The sequence below is a fragment of the Rhinolophus ferrumequinum genome, chromosome 5, assembly GCF_004115265.2.
Source record: "Rhinolophus ferrumequinum isolate MPI-CBG mRhiFer1 chromosome 5, mRhiFer1_v1.p, whole genome shotgun sequence".
Classification (NCBI taxonomy): Eukaryota; Metazoa; Chordata; class Mammalia; order Chiroptera; family Rhinolophidae; genus Rhinolophus; species Rhinolophus ferrumequinum.
The window spans coordinates 34,574,759-34,601,944 of NC_046288.1; the positions used below are offsets into that span (position 1 = coordinate 34,574,759).

General features: G+C 39.2%; 1 protein-coding gene across 1 annotated transcript; it reads right to left on the reverse strand.

Annotated features, from left to right (window-relative positions):
- Positions 1-7,641: 7,641 nt before the first annotated feature.
- PAQR3 (progestin and adipoQ receptor family member 3) lies at positions 7,642-25,670 on the reverse strand. Its single transcript, XM_033106642.1, has 6 exons — positions 25,312-25,670; positions 21,659-21,821; positions 17,001-17,156; positions 14,795-14,992; positions 11,890-11,980; positions 7,642-8,940 (listed from the first exon to the last, which is right to left on the reverse strand). The coding sequence occupies exons 1-6, from the start codon at positions 25,494-25,496 to the stop codon at positions 8,798-8,800; spliced, it is 936 nt and encodes a 311-aa protein (XP_032962533.1). The 5' UTR covers positions 25,497-25,670; the 3' UTR covers positions 7,642-8,797.
- Between the last annotated feature and the right edge of the window lie 1,516 nt (positions 25,671-27,186).

The following is a 27,186-nucleotide window of genomic DNA, read 5'->3' on the forward strand; positions in this document are numbered from 1 at the left end:
TGCCTGTTTTAATAAACTGCTTTCTTTAAATGCAATAAATTCTAAAAGGAGTGCATATTTTTTTGAAAGATTTTTATGTAAAATATAGCTAATATACAATATTATATTAGTTTCAGGGGCACACCATAGTTATTCAACATTTATATACCTAAAGAAGTGATCACCATGGTAAGTCCAGCAACCATCTGACACTGTACCATGCTATCACAGTATTATTGACTATATTCCCTATGCTGTACATTACATTCCCGTGACTTATTTGTTTTATACCTGGAAATTTGGACCTATTATTCCCCTTCCCTTTTTTCACCCTTTTAAAATTTATCAGTTACAGTTGACATTCAATATTATTTTATATTAATTTCAGGTGTACAGCATAGTGGTTAGACATTTATATAATTTAAGAAGTGATCCCCCTGACTAGTCTAGTACCCACCTGGCACCATACATAGTTATTACCATATCATTGACTATATTCCCTAAGCTTTACATCTCCATGACTATTTTGTAACTACCAATTTGTATTTTTTAATTCCTTCACCTTTTCCAACCTGCTCCCCAACCCCCTCCCATCTATCACCCCAATAAATCTAGTACCCATCTGACACCATACACGGTTATTACAATATTATTGACTAGATCCCTTATGCTAAACCCTATATCCTGTTAACTTCCTTATAACAACTAATTTGTACTTAATCCCTTCCCCTTCTTTCGCCCATTTCCCCAACCCCTATCCCATATGGCAATTATCAAAATGTTCTCTGTAACTGTGAGTCTTGTTTCTGTTTTATTTTGTTCCTTAGGTTCCACATATAAGTAAAATCACATTGCAACTGTCTTTCTCTGTCTGACACATTCCACTCAGCACAACACCCTCCACGTCCATCTGTGCCGCCTCAGATGGCAAGAACCCATTCCCTTCCATGACCAAGTGATATTCCACTGTATATATGCATTACCTCCTCTTCTTTATCCATTATTCCATCGACAGACACCCAGGCTGCCTCCACATCTTGGTCATTGTAAACAACACTGCAATGAACATATGGATGCACACATCCCCTTGAAGTAGTGTTTTGGGTTTCTTTGGATAAATACCCAGAAATGGGATTACTGGGTCCTTCATTGTCTCGTTATAGCCTTTGTTTTAAAGTCTTTGTCTGTGATAAGTATTGCTACCCCAGCTTTTTTTGTTGTTTTTTTTCATTTCCATTTTCATGAAATATCTTTTTCCATCTGTTTACTTTCTATCTGTGTGTGTCTTTTAATCTAAAGTGAGTCTCTTATAGGCAGCATATGTAAGAATATTGTTTTCTTATCCATTCGGTCCTCTTAAGTCTTGATTGGAGCGTTTAATCCATTTACATTAAAAGTAAATGTTGATAAATATATAGCTATTGCCATTTCTTACTTCTGACTTTTTTTTTTCTTTCCTTAAAGAAGTCCCTCTAACATTCCTTGTAATACTGGTTTGGTGGTGATGAACTCCTTTAGCTTTTTCTTGTTTGGGAAGATTTCTATCTGTCCTTTGATTTTAAATGATAGCTTTGCTGGGTAGAATAGTCTTTGTTGTAGGACCTTGCTTTTCATCACATTGAATATTTCCTGCCAATCCTTTCTGGCCTGCAAAATTTCTGTTGAGAGGTTAGCTGACAGTCGTATGGGAGCTCCCTTATAAGTTACTAGTTGCCTTTCTCTTGCTGCTTTTAGGATTCTCTCTGTCTTTAACCTTTGCCATTTTAATTATAATGTGTCTAGGTGTAGGCTTGTTTGGGTTCATTCTGTTTGGGACTCTGTGCTACCTGGACTTGTATGTCTATTTCCTTCACCAGATTAGGAAAGTTTTCAGTCATTATTTCTTCAAATAGGTTCTCAATTCCTTGCTTTCTCTCTTCTCCTTCTGGTACCCCTATGATGCGAATGTTGTTTTGCTTGATGTTGTCCCAGAGGTCTCTTAAACTATCCTCATTTTTAAAAATTATTTTTTCTTTTTGCGTTCCAATTGGTGTTCATGCTACCTTGTCTTCCAAATTGCTTATTTGATCCTCTGCTTCATGTAGTCTGCTGGTGATTCCTTCTAGTGCATTCTTCATTTCAGTTACTGTATTTTTCACTTCTGACTGGTTCTTTTTTATGTCCTTTTTTTCTGCAACAAACTTCTTTGTTGAAGTTCTCACTAAGTTCCTTGACCATCCTTATAACCATTGTTTTGAACTCTGTGTCTGGTAGGTTGCTTGCCTCCATTTTGTTTAGTTCTTTTTTTGTATTTTTCTCCTGTTCTTTCATTTAGGATGCATTTCTTTGTTTCTTCATTTTGGCTGCGTCTCTGTGTTTGTTTCTGTGTAATAGGTAGATCTGCTATGTCTCCTAGTTTTGGCCATGTGGCCTTATGTAGTAGGGGTCCTGTGGGGGATGGCAGCACAGTCTCTGGTCACCTGAGCAGGTTGCTCCAGGAGTGTCCCTTGTATGGATTGTGTGTGCCCTCCTGTTGTAATTGAGCCTTGATTGCTATTGGCACATCAGTAGGTGGGATTGCCCCTCAGGCTGACTGGCTGTGGGGTTTGGCCACAGCTTATGGGCTGCTGTGCTGAAGTCTTACCCCACTGAGTGGGATTTGCCCCAGTGGGCTCTGGTGTTGTTGAGACCACCCTTTGTGTGTGCCACTTATGTGGCTAATTGGGCAGTGCTCTGCTGTGGTCTGAAGCCAATCTCCAGGTATGTTGGTTCTGGGGACTCTTGCAAGGGGTTCTGGTACAGGTCCAGGTAAGCCACTGCCTGTCACTGGCTGGGGACTACCTGGTAGTAGCTACAAAGAGATCCACAGTTGTTTGCTGCCTGTGCTAAAGGTGCATGGGAGAGACCACACTGCAAACTGAGGATGGCTGCCACCAGTACTAAGCCTAGGGGAACTGCAGAAAGCCAGGACACCTGGAGGCCTGCTGCCACCTGCCGGCTCCCTTAAGGTTCAGCCACTGATAAAGTGTTGTGCTTTATGTGAGTTGGGTGAGGCAGCGTCTCAGGAGTCACTAGAGTGGGAAGAATTGTCACCAGGTTAATGTAGACTCTGGTTTGGTGCCAGTGCTGAGCCTGGAGTGACTCAGCAAAAGTCTCAGAGCACACTGAGGCCAGTTGCTGACCCTCCAGTACCCATGGATGCTGGTAGTTTTCCAGGAAAGAATGCAATGTGGGAGGGGCTGGCTGCTTGTGGTGAAAGTATCTCCAGCAGTATGCAAGTTGGGTGAGGTGGGTTCTCAGCTGAGTCAGCAGGGTGGAGCATCAGAGCTCACCAGGCCAATCAGCTTCAGATTTGGCTTGTGGGGGTGGGCTTAACATAGGAAAGATGGTACCCTCCCTCCTGCCGGCTACACGGGAGGAGAATCTCGCACCGAGAAAATGCCGACTGTCCTCCAGTCCTCCCTCTGCAGCCCACAAACCTTAATCTGCCTCCCCCGCCTCCCCCCATATGTCTCTGGGCCTCCTGAGTCAACATATCCTCTGCTGGAGTCCAAGGTGAGTGCCTGTAAGTGAATGAGTGAATCTAAGCGTGGGCCATTTAAGAGGACGTCTGGGTTTCCCCGCAGCCTTCTGTCCCACCTGAATGATCAGAAGCCCCATTGTTTCTCACAGCCAGATGTTTTTGGGCTCCCTCTCCCAGCACCCGTACTCTGGGGCCCCTCACTTCTTTTGGGGGGAAAGTCCACGGCCGAGATATCCCTTTTGATTCTCGATCACCACAGGAAGGTTTGGGGCCATTCCATGTCTCTGCTTCTCCTATCAGTCTCGACATGGCTTCTTTATTTTTAGTTACAGGACTTCTGTTTGGCTAGAGGTCAGACGGTTCTCCAGGTTGAATGTTCTGTAATTTAGTTGTAATTTTAATGTGTTCATGAAAGGAAGCAGGCACGGTGTTTTCTATTCCGCCATCTTGGATCACTCCCTGGAGTGCAATATTCTTTGTATCAGTGACTGTCATGCGGGGCGTCCGGCGGGGTCTCTGGTCCCGCTCCCCACATAAGAACGCAGGACATGGTGAAGCCAAAAAGGAACACCCACGGAGCCATAGGTAGGGGAGTCACACCACTATACTCTCGATGGCGGCTGGGTTGGAGACACAGGAACCAGGAGCCACACAATTCTCAACCCTCACTGCGCCGCTTGCAGGCTCAGCCACCATCTTCCTGCTAGCCCCCATTTTCTGCTAGCATAGCCATGGCAGTTATATTAGTGGCCAATGGCTTACTGGTTACAGCTGACGGCCAACTAGCCACAGCTGATGGCCATCTAATCACAATTGATGGCCATTTACTAGCTGAGCCAGCACCTTTCTATATGAGGCTGAGAGCCTGGAAACTGCTTTCTGGGGCTCTGTCTCCACAGTGACTTTGGAGTTTCTTTTTGTTTTTGTTTTTTTTCCCCCTCCTTCCACTTTCCTCCGCCCCACTCCGGTTAAAGCCGTTGTTTCTCAGTCTAGTTGTGTAAGACACAGCTCCCTGGCCCATGCTGGTATTATGAGCCTTGCACCCTCCTGGGCTGAGGCAGTCAGTCGGCCGCTCACAGCAGCTCATGGTAGCTCTCGCCGGCTGCCGGCCGCTCACGATGGCTGCCAGACACTCACGCTGGCCACTGGCCACTCATGGTGGCACATGGTAGCCCACAGCAGCCCATAGTGGCTGCTGGCCATTCATGCTGGCTGCTGGCCACCAGTCGCTCATGGCAGCACACAGCAGCCGGTGGCAGCCCATGACAACTCATGCTGACCCCTGGCTGCTCATGGAAGTTCAGCTCTAGGGAGAGCCATTGTTCACAATCTTAGCTGTAGAAGGCACAGCTCACTGGCCCATGTGGGAATTGAATCGGTGACCTCTGCGTTATGAGCACGGGGCTCCTGAGCCACTGGGCCGGCCCAGGAGTTTTTTATTATTGTATCTCATTAAAATTTTTGGATGTAAACTTCTACTCAGTTTTTTCATCATACCACAGACAGTAAGGACCTATTATATACCAGCTAGTGGGATAGAAAAATGAATAGGATTAGATCTCTGTTCTTAAGGATCTTACAGTTTAGAATTTAAGAAAACTGATTTTGACCTACAGTTTTGCAACAAAAACACTTAATAGCACAAATTGTTCAGGTACTACAATTAGTGATACTTATGATGAAGGTAAAACAAAAACATAAGACTTTGAAGTACCTTTTGAATGTTAGGCATACTTTTTGCATTATGTATAATTTATTAAACTCTTTAAAAACAGATAACATATATAACTTAACATTTGCTTAAATAAAATATTATAATCCTTAATTGTGTCACAAAAGAGGCTTTGGCAAGTTAAAGAGAAAACCTATTTATTGGCTTAATGGACTGTTTAGTGTCAAGATCGAAACATGTATTATCTTATGTATTATTCCACAAACTGGAGTCTTTAGATTTCTGGCTTGTGGAAAGATGCATCTTATTTGTTATGAAAGAATTTTTTTTTTTTTAATAGTAGTAACATTTGTCTAAAGTTACGTGGACAAACAGGGGCTTTGTGTCTTTTTAACAAAGGATCAAAATATCACAAATTAGAAGAGTTATATAAAAACAGATCAATATGGAATGCACCACTGTTCAAATTCAGTTAACTTCTTTAGAGATGAATACACGCTGCAATTAGAGTTCTTTACTTTGAATACCTCATGTCTTTTTAAGGAAGTCTAGTTCCAGCATCCTATGTTAAGATGTAGCTAATATTCTCAATATTGAAGTTATGAGTTTTTGAAGTTGTATTTTTTGCACATATAAACACTTTCGTTTCAGATGTTTGGTACTATTGAAATTACATTATGTTTTCTGTAGTGTTTTTGATTTCAGATTTATAGAGCAGTTCTGAATTCTTGGTGGCTATCATTCCTGCCCTCTAAAGAATGCTTTTTACAGGAGATCCCCGCTGTTCCTTCTCCCTTCTGAAAATGTTTTCTCAAAAGTAGTTTCAGTTTTGGATCATTATCTCCCTACCCTACTCAGGATATGGTACAGAATTTCACGGGATGTTGGTACTCAATAGTGTCTGTGCCTCTTTTCAATATAAAGTAGGTAGGTACCTGCCAAATAGAGAGTGGTACAGCTTTATGTCAGTCAATCAGTTTTCAAATAGGTTACTTTGTCCAGGTAGGATGACATAAAATGTGACAGATAGTCCCTGAAACTTTATTCCTGATTCTAAAGTATGATTCTGAAGCTGTTATGCATTATAAAGAATAATGAGCAGCACTTAATATATTTAGTAAACCCAGTTTATTTACATAATACATATTTCGCCATGCAGCTTGCAAATTGCTCTCTGTAATAAAGACAAGCACTATCTTGCTATTTAAAAATGCCTTTATATAGAAAGATAATTGTCTCTTAAATGAGTTAACTACAACCTTATAAATCACTATAGACAATTTAAAACAGTCATGGATCATTTTAAAATGTAAAGTCCGTTGGTAAAGAGCTTGTATAGTTCACATGTTGGTAAAATTAAAACCAGTCTTTTTAGTACTGTAGCCAAATAGTGTACTTTTAATCTTATTTTAACTGTACAAAACCAAAAATAAATATACATTACAAGGCTCAGATTTGTAGGCAATTTTTAAATAGTTATTCTTTAATGTTAACAATGTCTTAAAAATTTTGCCAGTAGTGATGTGCACACAGTAGGTGGTCAATAAATGCTGATATACAGAACTGTTTAAAGTTGACAGCAATCCACATTCATTCATTCCCTAGATTATAATAAATACATCATAGTAAAGTTAAGAATGAGAAAGGATAGCTTTTTTTTTTACAATATTTAACACTTTCATAAAAAGACGAAATGTTTACATAGTGTAATTCTCCTATACAGTCAAGACCTTTTAAATTCAGAAAACAGTCTTCAACACATTCTGCTCTTTTCATCTATTCAGATGCCAAGTATTAAATAATTCATATACTATAACAAAAATCCAGGACTATTTTTAAAAAATTAAGTGAAAATAAAATTTAAGGTTCTATATATTTTTTGAGAAGATTTTATAACAAAAATTGTACCAGACCTAAAATAACTAGACTTCTTCATTTTTAAATTAATTATAAATATTCAATGTATTTCGTTTGGCCACGACAAAATATCTATTTAAAAGCAATATCATATATGCCAATAAGGATATTTTTAGGGAAAATATATCCTATTATCATTACACCAAAATAGGAGATAAAACAGCCATTTTCAAAGTAGTGTTCCATCATAATAATGGGTACAAAACAGTGTGCCGTTAGCCCACTGGGGAAAATTCTCCTTGCTGAAGTACAGCACGGGAAATTTATATTCCGAAAACACTACACTAAAAAAAATACAAAATTTTACTGATGCATAAACCGAGGCATATTAAAGTAACATTCCTAATGTCAGATATACAAATGGCATTTGGGAAATAAGCTTCACCATCCGTTAACACTCTGGTACTTAGTAATTCCAAGGTTCTGAAGAGATACCAGTATTTACAGAAGCTCATGTCAACCCAGTAAGAATCTTGGGTAGTATTTCATATTCCAATAAACAATATGTTTTTATGAATGACTGATTTAAGGGAATTAATTTATGCATATGAAAAAGACCGAAGAACAAGTATTAACTGTTGTATGATAGGGCATTGAGATTTATTTGTTAACTATATACAAGAAAAAGCCAATTCAATGTTTCAGGCCCAAATATTAGATAGTATATATCAATACTTTTGACTTATCAACACATGCATACACAGAGAAATACTAGAGCACAGGTGAATAATCCGTCATCAAATGGGGCATCTGCATGACTTTGTTCTAAGGCTTAAGGTAACATTTCAGGGTCAAGACTGGGCCATCTGGATTCTATGGCCTTGAAAGTAGCACCCATATAGCTGGGAACCCCCATCATCAGGAAATTTAGGACTGCAAATTCAGAGATGAAAGCTCTTCTGGTGTAGGAATTTTGGAACCAAAAATCTGCAATACACTGGCAAGCGTTAATTATATGGACTTAAATAATATCTGAAATTAAAAAGCTTAACTGGTTGGTTATTAACTGCTTGGTTATTAGACGACAGAATTTGTCACCTGATCACACAATCAGGTTTTCATATGATTCTTATCTGATGGGAAATGACAATGCAAGTTCTTTTCCTCTTCTCAATGCTTCTCTCAACTTAAAGGAGAAGAGCCTTAAAGTTTTTGTTCCAGCGAACTTAAAAAATCCAATGTTCCTAGGGAGAAGAAAACCTACAGCTAAAGGAAATATTTTATATGCCAGTTTCTCACAGACCATGTATTTAAATGCTAGTGATGATTCGAAATCGCTCTCCTAACTTGTGTTAAGCATAGGCTATCGCAACCCTTGCCTTGATTAGGCACTTGATCATCTACTGTAAATACTTTCTATCAAAGTAATCACATAGGATGGCTCCATTTTATAATGGAGGTGAGCCCTTCCTAAGGAAATGAAGCTGGTGTTAAGTTAAATGAATACGATTTCTACACCAGTTATTTACATTCATTGTTATTCAGATGTTTCTTCTGAATGCCAACTAATTTTCACTTTGTGTACAAGCAGCAAATTAGTAGTTTTAAGGGCCTGTAAAACAGTTACAGTTACAGGTCCCCAAGTATATTTTTATAAAGTATTACTCATGATATATTAAAGAAGAGGAAAAAGGAAAAACTAATGGGAATCTTAGAAATACTGGGGTATACAACTCCCCGTTATATATTGCTTAACAACTGAATATACCAGGTGGCCATACCTGAATTCACAAATGTGAAACATAGTCAGGACAAGGCTTGCTATGTCTGTACTGCATAACATACACTGTTGACTGATGCCACCAATATAACATCACTACTGCAAGGATATGCCATATTTGGTGGCTTGATCCGAGGTAGTTTAGTTGTCCTGGAAAGGAAGGTAGAGAGAAAAGAATATTGATTATTAATATTTTGACATTAAAATAAAAATACATTTCTATCTCTGGTCTTGGAAATATGGCTCAGCAGCAAAAAGATCTAGGCAGTCTCAAAGCACCTGGAGACTGACTCAAGATTAATTCAGACACAATTGTTTTTTTTAAAAAAGGATTAATTCATATTTGAGTCTAATTTTAAGGTTTTAGTCATAGAGTACACTGGTGAATTTTAGAAATACTGTTCCAAATGTGTTTTCAAAATCTAACTTGGTTAATTTCAGGAATTTGACCTTTAGTCACCCATTTCTCAATTTATATATTTGGTGAAGAAAAGACATTCCATGAGAGAAGCAAAGGAAATTAGTGCTACAAATACGAGAGTGAGAGATAAGAAGCAGATACACTGTTGTTTCGATGTAAGTCTGCTTGAAGCACTTTTTATTTTATTTATTTGGATGTAAGTCTGCTTGAAGCACTTATAAGCAGGTGTGTAAGGAGAAAGTTCAGACCTGAATCTTGTGCCATCAGACTAAGGAATAACCTGCAAAATGTAATTAGTAATGGGTTAATTAAGGTTGATTAGTTTGTATACAACTTAGGAGAACTATTTAATTTCTCTGTGGTTAAAGGTTAAATTCCAAGGAGATTAAATAATTAACATGGGGGAAGCCTTTTGAAAAATAAAATAAATGACAAAATACAGAGCTATAGAAATTTAAATGTAAGTAATTTACTCATGGTGCTTCTATGGTCATGTTATGTAAATATCTCTAACTTTGTCTATTTTCTTACCAAGAATAATACTCAGTATAGTATGTAGATTTTAAAGTGTAAATCAACAGAATTCTTACTGTATGGGTTCTTAGCCCTTTTATTGGGCCCCTTTGACAGTCTAGTGAAACCCACAGACTCATTTTTAAAAACCTAAAATACAGAGGATTACAAAGAAAATTGATTATATTGTAATAGGAGTATCACAGATCCACTTAATTCTGTCCATGGACTAACTTATTTAGCTCACAGACCGGGGAGGGTCCTTGGACTCATCAAATACCACTGTGATGTTTATGTATTTTTAAACATTTAATGGGAGCTTAAAGTAAGTTCTTAGCTTTAAGTTTTTTTGATTTTACAGTACTTACCACCATTTCACCATGGCTATATATGTTTATCTTTACAGCCAGATCATAAACGAAGACTGGCTAGAAGGTTTTTAAGCCATTCGTTCATGAACATCTGAGACTCTCCCTTTCATCTGTAAAGACTTCACTTTTCATGGTTTCCATGTCTATACTGCTCAAAAGTACCTGTACTCCACCACACATTCAGCTACATGCGGCACATTTTATGTCAAGTTCATCTTGCAGAAGTTATATAACACTTGACCTTTTATCGGTGTTCTACATTAGACAAGTAGAAACTCTGCATTTGAATAAGGCCTAAAAGCACTAGAGAACTTTCATGGTTCAATTTTCTACACATGTCTGTTGACACAGAGGAAACAATTCTTAAAAGAATTATTGATAAAGTGATAGAAAAATTTATTTTACTAGAACCTGTTTTCTGAGGAAAATTTTGGCCCTGCCTGGAGGATGGGTGATCTTCAATTCAGGGACATGTCCAAGTTAGGTTCCTGAATCCTAATGTTTACACGCAGGTTCTTCTTTGTATTCCATTCTTATTAAAACTCAGTGGAGAAAAACCAAGTACAAAAAGGAATGCCTGAGGTTCTGTGGTCTATTCATTCTCTAGATCAGGGTTTGTCATCCTTTCTGCTTCCCCAACCTATGACGAGTGGCACAATCCTATCTTCCATTCACTGCGGAAGGGATTCTTAACCCAGGAGAAAGGGGGTACAAGTTTACAGTCTGAATTTAAACTACTCCCCTACTTCTAGTCCCACAAATTGAAAAATCACTGCTTTATGTACTCTGTCATTCTCAGCTCACGCCGAAGCTTACCCGGACGTCCACATCCTGTCCCTTACTAATCAGATGTTTCATCTGTGGGGCTGGGGCCGAGGGACACCATTTTAATAATAACTGCTAACATTATTACTGAGTGCTTACTACTTGTGGGGAACTGTGAGAAATGCTTCATGGGCATCCTTTCATGTAATCCTCATATGAAGTCCATGAGAGCGAGTACAACCTCCAAGCTGAGGAAACGAGCTGAGAAAGCTTAACTAACTTATTTAGCTCATACAGCTATTAAGTGTCCGGTGTGGGATCTGAATCCAAGCAGCCTGACTCCAGAGCTGAAGCTCCTAAACAAGTACATGTTCTGGAGAACGCTGTTCACTCTACCCAGTGTCCTCTTTGTTATTTTCTATCAGAAATTTTTTCTCTGGACTAAAGAGCCAGGGAAATCTGAGCGACTAGCTTGTGTGTATCTTGTGGACAGGAAAACCCTTTGCTTTCATTATTTTCCTCTAGTGCTGGGTGCCAGGAAGCTGAAAGCCAGATTGATGGCCTTCATCTGTTTTGCAGAACCTGACGGTGGATATGTTGTGCAGTGATCCTAAACCTGGCTTCTTTTTATTATCCTCTTACTTTCCTTGTTTTGTTATTCTTGTTACTTTATATACGTCTTCATATAAATTAATTTTTCAGAACAAGTTGGTACATAAATAGGTAAATGGTAATTGATAATTAGTGTACCACAAAAAACTGGCTGGGAGTTCAGAAGACTTTGTCACTAGGTCACAACTGTGAAATGGTGGTAACTCCACCTACTGGACTCAATTCATATTGTGAGGATAAAAGAAAAGTCTGTGAAACTTCTTGAAAGTTAAAGTCTTAGATAACATTTGCGAATAGGTGAGCCATTCTCTAATCAATAATACTGAAAAATAAATCTAAGTTTTGATGCTCTGAAGCATATACCTCAACCACATATTTAGAAAAAAGTTACAGAATCGTTCTAAGAGCAGCACCTACCTGGAAAGTACCGTTCTGGAACTTTGGAAATGTAGAATAGGAAAGCAAGAAGAGCAATCACATACATCACAACTACACGGGGTGCAAAGTCCTGTAAAGCAAAACATATATATATATATATTTTTTACAGGTCTTCCTACTGTGACTGGATTCCCAATGTATTATAAATCTAATTCATAGGAGAGGTAGAATTCATAGGTGGAATTTAAGTGTCTTAAATCTGAATTGCTGTTGCAGACAGTCTCAAATAATAGAAACTGTGCTCTCAATACTGCAGGAAGCAGTCCACAAGAAAGGGCATAGGCAGTGCCCTAAAGGTTAGGGCACTAAAGCTTTAATGGGACTGAAGGCCCTACAATCTACAACCCCATGTACAATATAGGTACATGGGTGGTACGCATATGGGAATGGAGTTAACCAGATGAATAAGCAAAGAGACTAAGGACCAGGGATTTGTGGCTGGAAAGACCAAAGAGGTTTGGCCCAATAATAAAATCTGTTCCACCATCCCAGAAAAATAGTCCTCTGGAATACTACTATATGAAGTAATCCTCTCATAGCTCTAGTGAAAAGATTTTCCTTGCCCTAAGAAAATCCGTGAGCTATAATTTATACATACTATTCCTAATTCTGGTTATAAACCTAATTTACCAAGAAACCATTTAAGAAATAGACAAATTACTTTTCTTCCAACTCTTCAAGTATTTGGGAATTATCATAGCTCGACTTAAATCCTATATTCTCAGATTAATCAACCTCAGATTTCTCAAACATTCTAGAACATAACTCTACCCTACGTTGCTTAAGTGCCGTTCTTGCCCTTTTTTTTTTTTTTTTTTTTTTAAGGAGGGCGCAGCTCACAGCGACCCATTCAGGGATCGAACCGGCAACCTTGGTGTTATCAGAACCATACTCTAACTGGCCATCCCGTTCTTGCCATCTTTTAAAAATTAGAGCTTATCGGAGAATTTCTCCAGAAGTCTCCCTTTGTTGCTCCACTGAAATTATCTGTGAGCGTGTTAGATTTCCATCTTTGAGAAACACTGTTTTCCTAAGCCATATTTCATTAAGATTGTTGAATATGGGAAAGTTCCATTTTTTTTTTTCCTTCTGAATTGCTCTAAAATCTTCTGCCTTAATGGGTCTGGTTCCCTTTCTTTGTTATTATAGAGATGTATCACCTCATCCCAAAATTTCATTTCTGGTTAGAATGAAATCTAGAATGACAGTTCCCTATTCTATCTTTTTTTAAAATGTATTTTTAGGGAATCACAACTGTCAGAAAATGATGTTTTCACAGATATCAAGATAACCACTACTGCTCACCTTTCTCCCAATTTCTTAACCTTAGGAAGGAAACATCACCCTTGTCCTCAAGTGGCCAGACAGATCCCATCACTCAATTCACTAGATCACAGAGCTTCCTCTTTTCAGTTTTATACCTAAGTGTTTCCCACCACGCAAGATACATGTAAACCTAGTATTACTCCCCCTTCTAAAAAAAAATCTGATTCTTTTTAATACAACCTGCATTTACATCCCCATATGCCAGATGGAGTTCCCATTGCAACAAGTGGATGTGATTTCTGCTAGATTTTCGGGGCATGTTTACTTACACGTTCTGACAATTAAGTTCGTGAATTTGTTACAATGATGTTGCTAACATTTTTTGATGTCAGAGGGATTATTCATTATGAATTTGTACCAGCTGGACAGTTAACCAGGTTTACTATTTGGAAGTGCTAAAAAGGCTGCTTGAAAAAGTTAGACAACCTGAACTTTTCGCCAACAATTCATGGCTCTTGCATCACGACAATGCACCAGCTCACACAGCACTGTCTGTGAGGCAGTTTTTAGCCAGGAAACAAATAACTGTATCGGACCCACCCTACTCACCTGATCTGGCCCCCAACAACTTTCTTTACCCGAAGATAAAGGAAATATTGAAAGGAAGACATTTTGAAGACATTCAGGACATCAAGGGTAATCTGAAGACAGCTCTGATGGCCATTCCAGAAAAAGACTTCCAAAATTGCTTTGAAGGGTGGACTAGGCACTGGAGTCAGTGCATAGCTTCCCAAGGGGAGTACTTCAAAGGTGACTGTAGTGATATTCAGCAATGAGGTAGAGCACATTTTCTAGGATGAGTTCAAAACTTAAATGTCCAACCTCGTATGTTAAAAATTCTCAACTTTACTCTCTAGTGCATACTTAAAGCCTTTTTATACGAATCTCTAAGAACCTTAAGTCATATTTATAATCCTCTGCTCAAAAATACTAAGGAGTTCTCCCTGATGCACTCCAACTATTCTCCTGCAGTACCTAACTCTAAGAGCTCTTATTTCTCAATGTAGTTTCCTCCATGGGTGAAATATGCTTCCATGGCTCTAGCTACCAATATAAAAATGATTTTCAAATCTTCATCATTAGTCCCAGGCTCTAAGCTAAATTCCATCTCCACTTTTACATTCCACAGGTACCTCCAACTCCACAGGTCCAAGAAAAATTCCTTCCCAACCCCTCCTCTCCACACACACACAAAACCCAACTGCTCCGACTTCTGTATTTGCATTATCCCTGCCTCCGCTGACAAAGCTAGAAAAGTGTGAGTCCTCCTCAACAGGTAAAAACTAGGGGGTACTTACAAACTAAGGGTAAGAGAAAGAGAATTATGACTATTATTTCACAGAAAGCCATCTCAGAAAAAAATGGTAGTTAGACTTCTATTCCTGCAAAGCATGCTCATTTAAATGGGTGCGAAAATTATGGCATCAATATGCAATTCTAACTATGCTCTCAAATGACTAAGACCCACCCACTTGGCCTGATTACACTACTTTACCCAACAGGAATTAAACTGAAAGGACACAGAATATGGGAAAAATATGGACTACACTCTACCTACCTGTACAATAGGAGCACTGATGCCTCCATTGAGCCAAACCCAGTGAAGAGTAGGAATCACTCCATAGCCCGTAACAGAACAAAAGATGACAGAGCGGAGCCTCTGCCACTGCTGAGTGAGGTAATTGGGATGGATTTGCGCAAAGAACACGGCCAGGATCATAGCCAGCACTGTGACCAGGTACACCTGACGCCAATACTAGGATGAAAGGAAGTCAGATGGTGATTGTTAACGACAGGGAAGGGGAAATGTAATCTTGGCTTCTGGATTACACATTCCAAACTCTACTGACTTGGTATTTTCATTTCTAAACATGATTATCTTCCTTTCTTAAAAAAAAAAAAAATGCATGTTCCATACAACTTTTAGGTTTCTCAGGATGACAAACCAAATTCCCAAGTGAGCGGGTAAGAAATCACATTTATAAAAAGCGTTTTCTGAGTACAGTTGAAGTCCTGTAGAAACAAAGATGACTGTGCCACGGACCTGCCCAGTGGGTGAGTTCACAGGTGGGAGGGGCAGACAGGTAAACAAATGATTAGAATCTGACTGTAAGGTACTGTAAGGTAGGTACTGTAACTGCGTTATCAACAGAATGTTGTAGAACCACAGAAGAGGGAGTAATTAATGTTACCTGAAGTAGCTAACACGTGTTTGGCAGAGGAGATGACATCTAGGCTGGGTCTTTAGGAATATGGAAGATTTTGTGGGAGAGGGAGCTCTCAAGGCAAAACAAACAGCACATGCAACAGGGAAGTTGTGAGAAGGGAGGCTGAAAGCCAGTGCACTGTCGGGCTACGTATGTGGGACTTTACCACTCTGGTACTGGGGGAACAGCAGAGTTCCTTAAGAATGGGACGACATGGGTGTTTCTCAAACAACCTTTTTCAGGAAGATAACTCAAACATCAATGTAGAAAAGAAGGAAGTGACAGGAAGATAGCTAGAAAACATTAGAATCATTGATTCAAGAAGGGAATTAGGGCTTGGATTCTTGTTGAACTAGGAAGATGTGAACAATAGATTCAGGAAGCATTTTTGAAAGAAACTAAAGTCTTAACGGCTGACTGGATGTGTGAGAGGGCAGCAGAGGATGGCTTGACTGTTTCTAGTATAAAAGGCCAGGACACACATGGTTCTATTAATGGAACAAATAAGTGAAGATGATCCAAGTGTGTGTGTGTGTGTGTGTGTGTGTGTGTTTGGGGGAAGGTGGAGGGCATAAAGAATTGCATTTTAAAATACATCAGGTTGGAAGGGCTTACAGAATATTTAGGTATCTAAGTGAGCAGTTGAAAAGCTGGTCTTAAAGCTCAAAGGTGTGCATCACAGAAGACAGACTTCTGTGGGGCTATCAGCTTCCTGAAATCACATGTCAAGTTGTTTGGTTAGTTTGTGCCCAAATGTACATTCTCCCAAATGGAGGGTCTGTAGTTTGCAATCTCATCTCAAAGCAGCCTGTGTTCATTAAAAGGTAAAGAGCTACTACAGCAATTGAATATTTGGAAATGATTAGACACCAGAGGGAAGAAAACAATTTTTCCTTTAAATGATCATGGACTGTATTAGCTTCAGCAGTTCTTTTCTCTTTAATCTATCCTGGACTTCTAGTTTTTCTGAAGAGATTTACAAGAAGTGTTTGACTCATCTCTTTGATTACCTGATATATTTAGAAAGAAGTAAACAGAAAACAGGTTTCAGAGAAATACAGAATAAGATAAGCAAAACAATTCAAATATTACATGACTGTACATCACTAAGCTCCTAGTTATCAGCACTCCCTGCCTAATTTTTTAAAAAGACATAAACAGTTTCACACAAAACGAGCAAGTTGTGAAAGCTAGGCAGACATGAATAGATTTCGCTACAAAAATCAAATTAATTTATAACAAATTAATTGCAAACATATTTAATTATGTGCTTATGTTCTAAACCAATTAGGCCGAAAAAGCAAATGGCTCATGTGTAAGTGGCTAGAATATATGCTCTTACATTCAAACCAAATTTATGATTTTTCTCTTTGTTAGTTTTACACTGCAGCTATGTTGACAGTTTTCTGTTATTGTGTAGAGATAAAAGTCTACACAAAACTCATCTGTTTTTTTCTATAAGTTAATTATGTGCTTATTCAGAAGTTCAAAGGAAGCATGGCCAGAAAACACAACACCTATATGAAAGGTAGAATGAAAATGTTTGAAGTTACTTACATTATTACAATAAAATGCATAAAATACTCCAGAGACATAGCAGCCCAGTATTCCAACAGAAATTCCTGCATAATCTAATGCCATCCATCTTCGACAGGTTTTTTCTGATCGATGGCAGGAAAAAAGATGATAGCCCACAGAGCAGAGCATACAGACCTATGGGAAATAAAAGGCAAAAGTGATAGTGAAACAAAAAGAAAGTGAAACTCATGGTGATGCTGAGGGAAGTGGTGGGTCAAGCCCAGGCTTTCCAGTCAAACAGACGTGGGCTTGGATTTTAGTTCTGTGCCTTATTGTTAGGCAAGCGATCTCATTTCTCTAAGCCTCCTCATGAGTGATTTCCTTATGGATAAAATGGGGATAACAACCATAGAAAGAAAGAAAATTAAAATGACAGCTATTTTATAATGTAAAAATTTAAAATGAATAGCATGAGAGTAGGAAAATTACACAATACAAATGTTTTAAAAATATCAACTGAGGCTTATTTTGATCTATGAATGAGTTTCTTTTTAAAAAGTATTTACTATATAAGTAATACATGTCTTTAAAAAAAAAATCAAAGATCATAGAATTGCACAATGTAAAAAAATAAGCCCCTCTCAACTCAAATCTATTCCCCGAAGACAGCTACTGATAACATTTATGTCCTTTCAGATATTTCCAGTGAATATCAAATATCAATGATATAGAAGTCTACACACAGAACACATACATACTTCTTTAATCAAATGGAATCACATTATACATTCTGTTCTGCAATTTGCTTTTTTCACTTAATTTAAGATTTTTCATATCTGTATGAGATTTCATTGTATACAGTTTACTTTGAAGTTATCAGTTAAACATGACTTTGTTGTGTATAAGAAAAAATAATTATGACTTATGCTGACTTTATATGGTTGTCAAATTGAGAGCAAAGCTAGTCTGATTCAATCAGTTGCTCTGAAAATTGAGAAGGTTTCTGTGGCTGAATTCCCTCAGCCATTAAATACCTGCTGTGTGCCATGCACTGGAGATACAAAGATGATGAAACCTCTACTTTCAGAGAGGCTTTTCTGAATCAAGTGAACAAATGGTGATGTAAGAAGTCCTATGGAAAAGTCAGAGCGGAGCACAGTGAGAAAATAGAGGAGGGAGGGTACTAGCTCTGTGGGTGGGTGTGTATATGTGCATTTGTAGGGTGGGAGTTGTGGGAGAAAAAGAGCTTCATAGAAGGGCTGCCACCTAAGCTGGATTTTCAAAGGTTGATTTGGCATTTATCAAGGAAATAAAGATATTAGTGGTCCACAGGAAAAGCAGCATATTGAGAAACAGAACCATTAAGGAGTGCCATGTGGCCTTCTTTATGACCCAATTATAAATCCTATACATCAAGGAGTTTTCACTTCAGTATCATGGACAAATGTTAAAGGACTGAAGATCTGAAGTGTGCTCTTCCAGACAGGCTGTGAAAGGAGGTTACAGGTGTAGCCCTGGGGAGCAATGACAAGAGCCTGTACTAGATCAGCGACAATGGGGGTGGACAAAACAGGACAAACAATATAAAGTAGGTCAAATTGATAAGCATTTTGTAAGTGACTGCTAAGGCAGATAAATGGTCATCGAGTTATTCTGTAGTCTGGTCATTAAACAAACCTAATCAGTCTCCACAGCCTCAATATCAATATTCAAAACACTGTACCTGGCCACAGTCTCATTTCTTCGCCCACTGTCTAAAATCCTTATTGGTCTATGGCTTTGGCTACCCATCTACAAGTCAGTTTATTGACCCAATTACACATAATTTTAAGAAGCTTTGTTATTTGTTTTCTCAGATTATCCTTGAGATTCAACATAGTAAATCCAGAAAATATGAAGGTGTTTATTTTCATTGACAGGAAAAGGTCTCAGTGTCACAATGTTGAGTGACAGAACAGCAAGCAGAGATGATCCGAGCTTGGAAGTAGGCAGATAGGTAGGCAGGTAGGCAGGTGTGAGGCAGCTGTGCGTACACAAACGTAGGGAGGAATTTTAACCCAAGTGTCAAATGTGGTTACCTTGGAAGTAGAATTTCAAGTTGACTTTTACTTTCTTCCATATACTTTTGTGTTTGCTTGAATTTGTCCATAAGGGTATCTTATAGTGATAATAACCAACAATAGTAAAGCTAATTTCTTTGTGAAAAGGAAAATAAAAGAGGAAAGAGAAAAACTATGGTAATCAAAAGGAAACTACAATATGCAGTGTTAATAGAGAGCCCTGAGTTTCAAAAAATTAACCTAAACTTAGTATGTCCTATTTTAAAAGGGATGTTTTATTGTTAACTTCCTTAAAAAAGCTGACTGAAAATCACCTGGAAAATTGGCTGTTTCAGTTTTCTGGAGTTTCCCTTTGTGGGACATGTCACTCCAACAAGGTAGACAGATAATTAATTAATTTTTACATCTAAGCTACTTGGCTTGATAACCACATACCTCAGGATCTGGCTCCTGCCTATCCTTCCAGCCTCATCTTTCTCCATTCTCCTAGGATCTAACCATAAAGACAAAAACCGGCAAGTCCAGAAAGTGCTGAGCTGTCTTTTGCTTCTGGGCCTTTATAAAAACAATCTGTTGTTGTTGTTTAAATGCCCTGCCGCACTGTCCCTTCTGCCCTCCTATCTGAGTGACCTGATCTTTATACAGATTGGTTTTGTTCAGCACTATGTGCCCTGTGCTTAGCTTAATGCCTGGATGTAGATAGGAGGCATTTCAAAACTATTTGCTGGACTAAATGGAAATGAACTGAACATAGGGAAAGGCATTCTTAGATTCTCACCTTCTCTAAGACATAAAGACCTCTCTGGGAAAGTTCAAAGCCCCTGAAATCGCATTCTATTATTCAGAATGTAATCTATTAATCTGGTTGGGAAGAAAGCACTGAGCATATAAAATGGGTAGAAGTGAAATGAGAAAAAAATGTTATGTGCTTTAAAAATTAAATGTAAATCAATTATTAATACATATATTTATTATTTACCATGCTGCCTGCTGATTTTAAGAATTTGGGAAAATTGGGTGAACAAGTTATAGATACAATTTCATAAAAATAACAGAAATGATATTTTTCAAGTAGGGAAGATGTGCTCATTTGTCTTTAGTTGTACATTGTGTAACAGAAAGACCATTGCACTACCAGTCAGGAGAACAGGATTTTACTGTTCTGCTGAATGACCCAAGGCAGGTCACTGTAACATGCTGAGTGTTTCCTCATTGGCAGTTGCTATAATTATTTTGTCTTTATAGTTTTGCAATGCATTGTGTTTTTAGGCCAATATGAAAATTAATGCATCTACTCTGAACTAACATCAGCTGTGGCTGGGTGATGAAGGCCGGCCTAGGGGGAAAGGAAAACATGGTGGGATTCTGAAAGTAGATAATATCCATATAACTAACAGGACAGTAAAAACCGGTTTTGCTTATTAATGATAATTAAGAGCATCTTAGTCTGATAAGATACAACTGACATTTTAACTATAAAAAAATTGATTCATTTTCATCTTAAAACTAGAGATGGATTCTACGGTATGTTTAGGCTCCAGTCAGGACAAAAATTAAACCTGAGAAAAAGTATACTTTAAAAAATACTTAGAGAAAAAGTGATTTTCTAATAATAACAACACAAAAATAAGAGTATTCTTTCTCTCAAAGAAATTTAAAATATTATTCCAGAAACTAGAATTTTAAAAAAAGCAGGAGGGTTGGGGGGGGGAGGGGAAGAGGTGTTCCTGGTATATTTCTCCATCATTTAAGTCTGAAGTTTTAACTTGAGTCAAATGATGAAAATCATAATGAAAGCAACATCTGTGCAGCTGGCTTATAGATTCATCTTTCAGGCAGAGTAGCAGCAGGTTAACTACAGGGAGTACTGGTTGTGGTTGGAGGAGGTGAGATGACAGCTTTTTCTTTTCATTTTTATGTTTTCCTGTACTTTCTGCATTTTTTTTTTTTAAACTTAAAAAATGTCAACAGGATTTTGGTCATTTGTTTTCTTCTTTAGAATTATCTGTTTACAAAAGTATTAAATGTAACTTTTGAAGGTACTATACAGATTCTTGAAGAAAAATTAAAGTGCTAAGGAACTAACAAATACAAAAGGTAGAGAGGAGGAGAAACTGAAAGTATTTGAAGCTAGGCAAGTGTAAAAGGACCAAAGGAAATGAACAGTAAGGCGGTAGAAAAGATCAATACCAGCAAAACAAGACATTAAAATTAAGATGGTATGGAAACAACAAATACAAAACTCAAAGACATATAAATAAGGAAAAAGATGAGAAGTTTTCCCAAAGTTTTAGCAGACACTAGTATTCTTCAACCAGAAAATATAGTATAATCAGATTCCTATCCCTGTATTCATCTTAAAGCAGAGATGTCTAAAAACGGAAAGAGAAAAGGAAACAAAGAAATGTTCTCAATCTTTAAAACTTATTGGATTTAAAATATAATCTAATAATAATATCCAAATACACTTCTGTAAAACATACTTTTGGTGCTTGTACTATGAAAGTGAACAAGCTAACCTTATATGCTATTTTAGGGCTCTTTAAACCAAGTGTTAGGTGTGAAGTAAGGTCACCTACCCAAGCTTTTCTGACTAAAGTTCTCTTTACCAATAACAGTGTTTGTGAAATGACTTACCTGGAAGCAGAAAAGACAAATAGAACAAATTACAAAATCTTCTCTGGATGCACTTGCTGAAGGTAGCACAGATGTCATGTCATATATTCCCAGTGTAAAGAAGAGAAAGAAACCCAGCAAATGACTCCAGATGTTTACTGTCTCATTAGATAAAATAAACAAACTGGAAAACAAAACAAAACAAAAAACCATGCAGCTCAGATGCATAGTGGCTCGCTCACTCTCAGCATTTAAAAGGTTAGGGATAATTTTTCTGTTAAAGTAACACCTGCTACTTTAACCCCTGCACCCCATCTTCGCCTTTCTAAATTTGATATATCATTTAGTTTAATTAATCTTTCTTCAAGTTTTTCAACAACCAATCCTGGGATCTAAGCGCTTTTTTGGTGCTCACCTGTATTATCACATTTACCATTTTCTTCCTTTAAGGATTAGAATTATTTATGTATAAATTCCACCTTATTCTCCAGCCTATCAACTCCCTGATCGCTGGCACCATTCATGTTTATGACACTACTGTGCCACGTACAGTGTCTTGCTCAGATTAGATGCCAAAAGTCTACAGAACTGAATGTGCAGATTAAAACCGGATGTTAGCTACTTTGATGTTCAATAATAGGTATCTGAAAACCGGCTAAGTGTTAGGATGGGCACAAACTTAGGCTACCTTTTTAGTCTTCATTAAGTGCAAATGCGAAGTTCGATGGACTTGAGAGCAGAATAAATACAAATTGATCCACTGGAAATGTCCTTTAAGATAGGCATGCTGCGGTTGTTTTGAAACCAAACTAGATTCCAGGTGGCACGAGTTTATCCTTGTTAGGAATAACAGGTTACTTTTAAGATCAGTACTTTTTGCTCTTTTTCAAAATACTGACTGACTGGTTGTAGTTTAAGTAGTTTTGGCAGCACAAGTTGGTGTAGTGTGTACCACGCCGACCACGACCGAGGCTCACTGTCCCTTCAGCCCACCCTCTGCAACAAACTAGCTCTGTGATCATGAGCAAGTCATTAACCTCTCTGGCTTCAGGTTATCTATAAAACAAGGGAGCTGGGTTAGATGCTGCCGCAAGTCCCCTTCAGCTCCTTCCTTAATTTTGTTAAATGTTTCCCCAGCTGTGGATAAGAGCTCATCTGATTACTTATCGAAAGGAGACATCACGACTAAAGATTAAAATATTCTTGCAAAATCTAATCTTTCTAAACTAAGGTCTTTGACCTTCACTGATTCAGAATCCTTATTACCGTGTTTCCCCGAAAGTAAGACCTAACTGGACAACCAGCTCTAATGTGACTTTTGGAGCAAAAATTAATATAAGACCGGGTTATTTTACTATAAGACCGGGTCTTATATACGTAATATAATATAAGACCAGCTCTTACATTAATTTTTGCTCCAAGAGACGCATTAGAGTTGATTGTCCAGCTAAGTCTTATTTTCGGGGAAACGCGGCAATAAGCATTAACATATAATTCTAACCTACTGAATTTGCACTGTCACCATGGTTCTCATTTTCTCAAGTCATAAACATAGCAGGTCTCACACTATCAAACAATCATCAAGAATAAAGTGAATCTTGCATCATGAATTTCAGGCTTTATCCTTTACACACATCAAGTATACAGACTACTTATATGGGGGAGGGGTGATTAGGATATAGGAATGTGAGGGAACATATCTAACTATTGGACTGTTTTGACAACACTACTATGCTCTGCTTATTACCTCAGAACTTTTCATTTTGTGAAACTCAGTATAAGCTGATGAACTGATCCGAGAGGCACAATCTTGGCATGTTCCAACTAACAAAGGATTTGGCAGAATAGTTGTGATATACAAAACCTCTCCTTATCTCCAAAATCTGCCCTTTTTACTCCTGACAGGTAAAAGAATACAGGGCAAAAGCTGACACTGGAAAAGACCAGGCTGGTGGGAAGACTACTTGGAAGGATATCCCCAGTAGAAGATCTACTCTTATTCTATGAGAAGTTAGACCCATACTCTCTTCAGCTTCCAAATCAATAATCATCTCCATCATCGTCGTCTGCTTAGCTTTGAAATCAGTGGTCACGATGACAAGTCACCATTCATTGTGTGTTTAGGGCCTGTGTAGCGTTTTACATACACAATTTCATTTAAACCTTATTACTTTCTGAAGTGGCTATTGTGATCACCCTCAGTTTTAAAGGAGGCTCAGAGAGGTTAACTCTTGTTCAAGGTCGCACGAGCTGTAAAGTGACTGATCTGGATACCCAAGTTTTTTTTTTTTTGATGCAACAGCCCCAAATCGAAAGCACTAGATTTCATTTCTCAACGCATAAGATGTGGACTAACATCAGAATGCACAGCACCACTGCTAGGTGGGTATAAAATATTTAAGGTAATTCACTACCTGTCCTATCCTGCGGAACTTCACATCCACAACAGGGCCCAGCTCTGATTTCTGGTGTAATAACTTATGCACAGGAAGCATTAGGGAGGAAAAGAATACTTAGGATTCAAACTGTGAAGTCCTGTGGGCCATCCATTAAAGCCAAGAAGGGATGGACAGTGATGTCACCTGTGACTGTGAGTCACAGAAACACTGTGACTCAGGGCCAGGACAAAGGAACTGGGGAAAGACCATGCCGAAAAGACCAAGAATCAGACACGTGGTTGCTGCTTGTGCAATTCAACAGCCCACATTACAGCACTGGGGTCTGTCACCATAGTGGCCTGGATGGAGCTAACCAACGTCTGTATCTTAATTCTCTTACAGTGGAATCCTGTACTTAAATGTGTGCAGTGAGTTTTAACAGAAAGGTATTCTAAGAATCAGAACATTAATTTTTCAATTTTGTTTTTTTAAAGCCAGGCTTTCAAGGGACTCTTGGTTTTACAGGTGTGGATGACGACGGAATCCCCCTCATAGAGATACTTCTGTAGTGCTCTAGGGTAGGGTGGTGCCCGTTATAGGCTCTCTTTGCTATAGTGCTTTCCATACACAGCATTTTTCACAATGGTTATTATGTAATAGTGCAATTATCTCTTTAATGTGTGTCACCCAGGCTTGACCTTAGCATCCTCATGAGACTGAGGGCCATGTCTGATGTTCTCTGCACGACCTGGTATAGTGCCGGAGGGCTGGGGCTCCATAGTACCTGCTGAATGAACGAACCAGGGGTTTCTAAGTATATTTGGCAATGTGAACTTGTTTCCTACTATACAGACATTTGTCTGGCCCCAAACATCTCAATTTCCATGGGGATACTCTACAGTTTAAATAAACAAAACGGAGGTAACACACACACAGGGGCAAGTATGGCTCAACCATTGTCAGTGGGATCGATTCCAACCTGTATCCCAATAAGCACCAACGGGAATAAAGGATATAAAAACCTTTGTGAACAGCAAAGCCTCCATAGGAGAGTTGGTGATTAGGATCATTGTTACTATCGTTATTATTCCGTGGATCAAGTACCCCGGCGGAGGAGGGCAGATAACGAGAGAGGACAGGTGGCAGAAAGGGATGAAAAGAATGGGACAGCTAGAAATGATGGGGACGGGAGAAACGGGGAAAGCACCGGGGCGAGCAGACAAAAAGGCTGTAGGTGAGGAGGCGGGGCGGCGGCGTGTCCCCCAGGCGCGCCCAGCGGAGGCAAACAGACTGTACCTTTTGATACACAGCCTGGAGGGCAGGTAGGCCCGGTAGCCGTCGGTGATATACGGGTTATCCTTCAGGGACACGGGGATCTGCTCGTAGGTGTAGAGGCGGATGCCGCGGGGTACCAGAACCGGCCAGTACTGGTAGCTGCCCAGCTCGATGTAATGCGCGCTCTTCAGCAGCTTCTGATGCATCCTTCCCGGCCGCCGCCGCTCCCCGACCGGGAGGCTCGCCCAGGCCCCGCCTCCCCGGGGAGGGGGCTTCGCCGCCGCCGCCCCCGCCCCGGAGCCCGCGGACGCTGTGCGAGGTCCTGCGGCGCCGCCGCTGCCCAGGCCCGGATCCGAACACTCACTGGCCACCGCCGTCAGCGCCGCGGCGGCCCGGCGGCGTCGCAGCCCTCTCTGACGTCAGCACGCCGCGGCGGGCCCCGCCTCGGCCGGGGCGGCGGCGCGGAAGTGTGGCCGGGCGCGCGGTTCGCGTGCGGGGCGCCGGGGTCGCTGGAGCACCAGGGTCGCTGGAGCACCGCGCCTCGGCGGCGGTCTGCGTGTCGGTGAGAAGAGCACAGAACTGTACAGGCGAATACAAGCGGTTTTTCCTTTTTCTGTTTTTAATTGAAAGCAATAGTTGTTAAATTTTAAAAAATCAAGGGGAAAATTCACTGGAAGAAAAACAAGAGCTAGAGCTAACTCTTCTCCGGTTATGCGTAGACTCTTTCACACGTAATATCAGAAGGACACTTAAAGTTTTCTAAGCTAAGGCCAGCCCTCTGCAGTAGTTAGAAATAGAGGAAACCTGATGCACAAGAACATTTACCAAATCGAGTATCGACTAAACCATAAAGCAAGCCTCAACATATTCAATGCATTGAAACCGTTCAGAGTATATTCCCTGACCACAACAGAATGAAACCAGAAATAAACAACAAAACTGAAAATCCCCAAATGACTGAAATTGAAACAAAACACTGGTAAATATTTCATGGGTTGATGAAGAAATGACAATGGAAATGAGAAATTCTTAAGTGAATGATAAAGATAGAACATACAAAACTTAGGGTGCAGCTAATACAGTACTCAGAGGAAAAGTTGTAGTTTTGTTTCTGGCTATGAATTGTGATGCAAATGCTTATTTATAATGGCAACGGCAAGACATGAGTTTTTCCACCCATATATGTAGAACCCTTAGCCCACTGATCACTCATAGTACTTATTATTTATTTGTTGTTTTTATGTTAGTAATTCTGAAGTTTGAGAGGCAGTATGGCTTAGTGATTAAGTACTGAGCTTTGAATCCATAGTACTTGGGTTTGAATTTCTTGTTCAACCAATTGCTAGCTATGCGCCCTTGTGCAGCTACTTAATCTCTTTGTGTTTCAGTTTTCTTATTGATAAAATAGCGGTAATAACAGTATTTTTTGTTATGAGGATTAAATGAGTGAGTCCATGTATTAATAATACTCTTAGACAAATGCTAGGCGTATTGTTAGCTCCCAACAAATGTTAGCTATTATTAGATTTCAAGGGAAGGTACATTAATAGATAAAACTGGAAAGATAAATTGAGACATATCCTCAATGGACTTAAGTGTCATCTAAAGGAACTGAAACTTTTTTTTTTTTAAGCCATAGAGCTAAAACTACTGTTTGAGCGCTTACTGTGTACCCAGTACATTACCTCTGCTGAAGGTTACTGTGTACAGGAATTTTCATTTCCTAGTGGAGGAAATTCATGCCTGAGAGTGTCTTCTGAGAGGCTCCTTCTGCATGTATTCTTGCTGGGACCACATGACATTACTTTGTGGCTACTGCTGATCCCAGGATGGGTCAGTGGCCCATGAGATGTCCTGACACAAATGTCCATTAAAAGCAGTGGTAATTATCTTGAC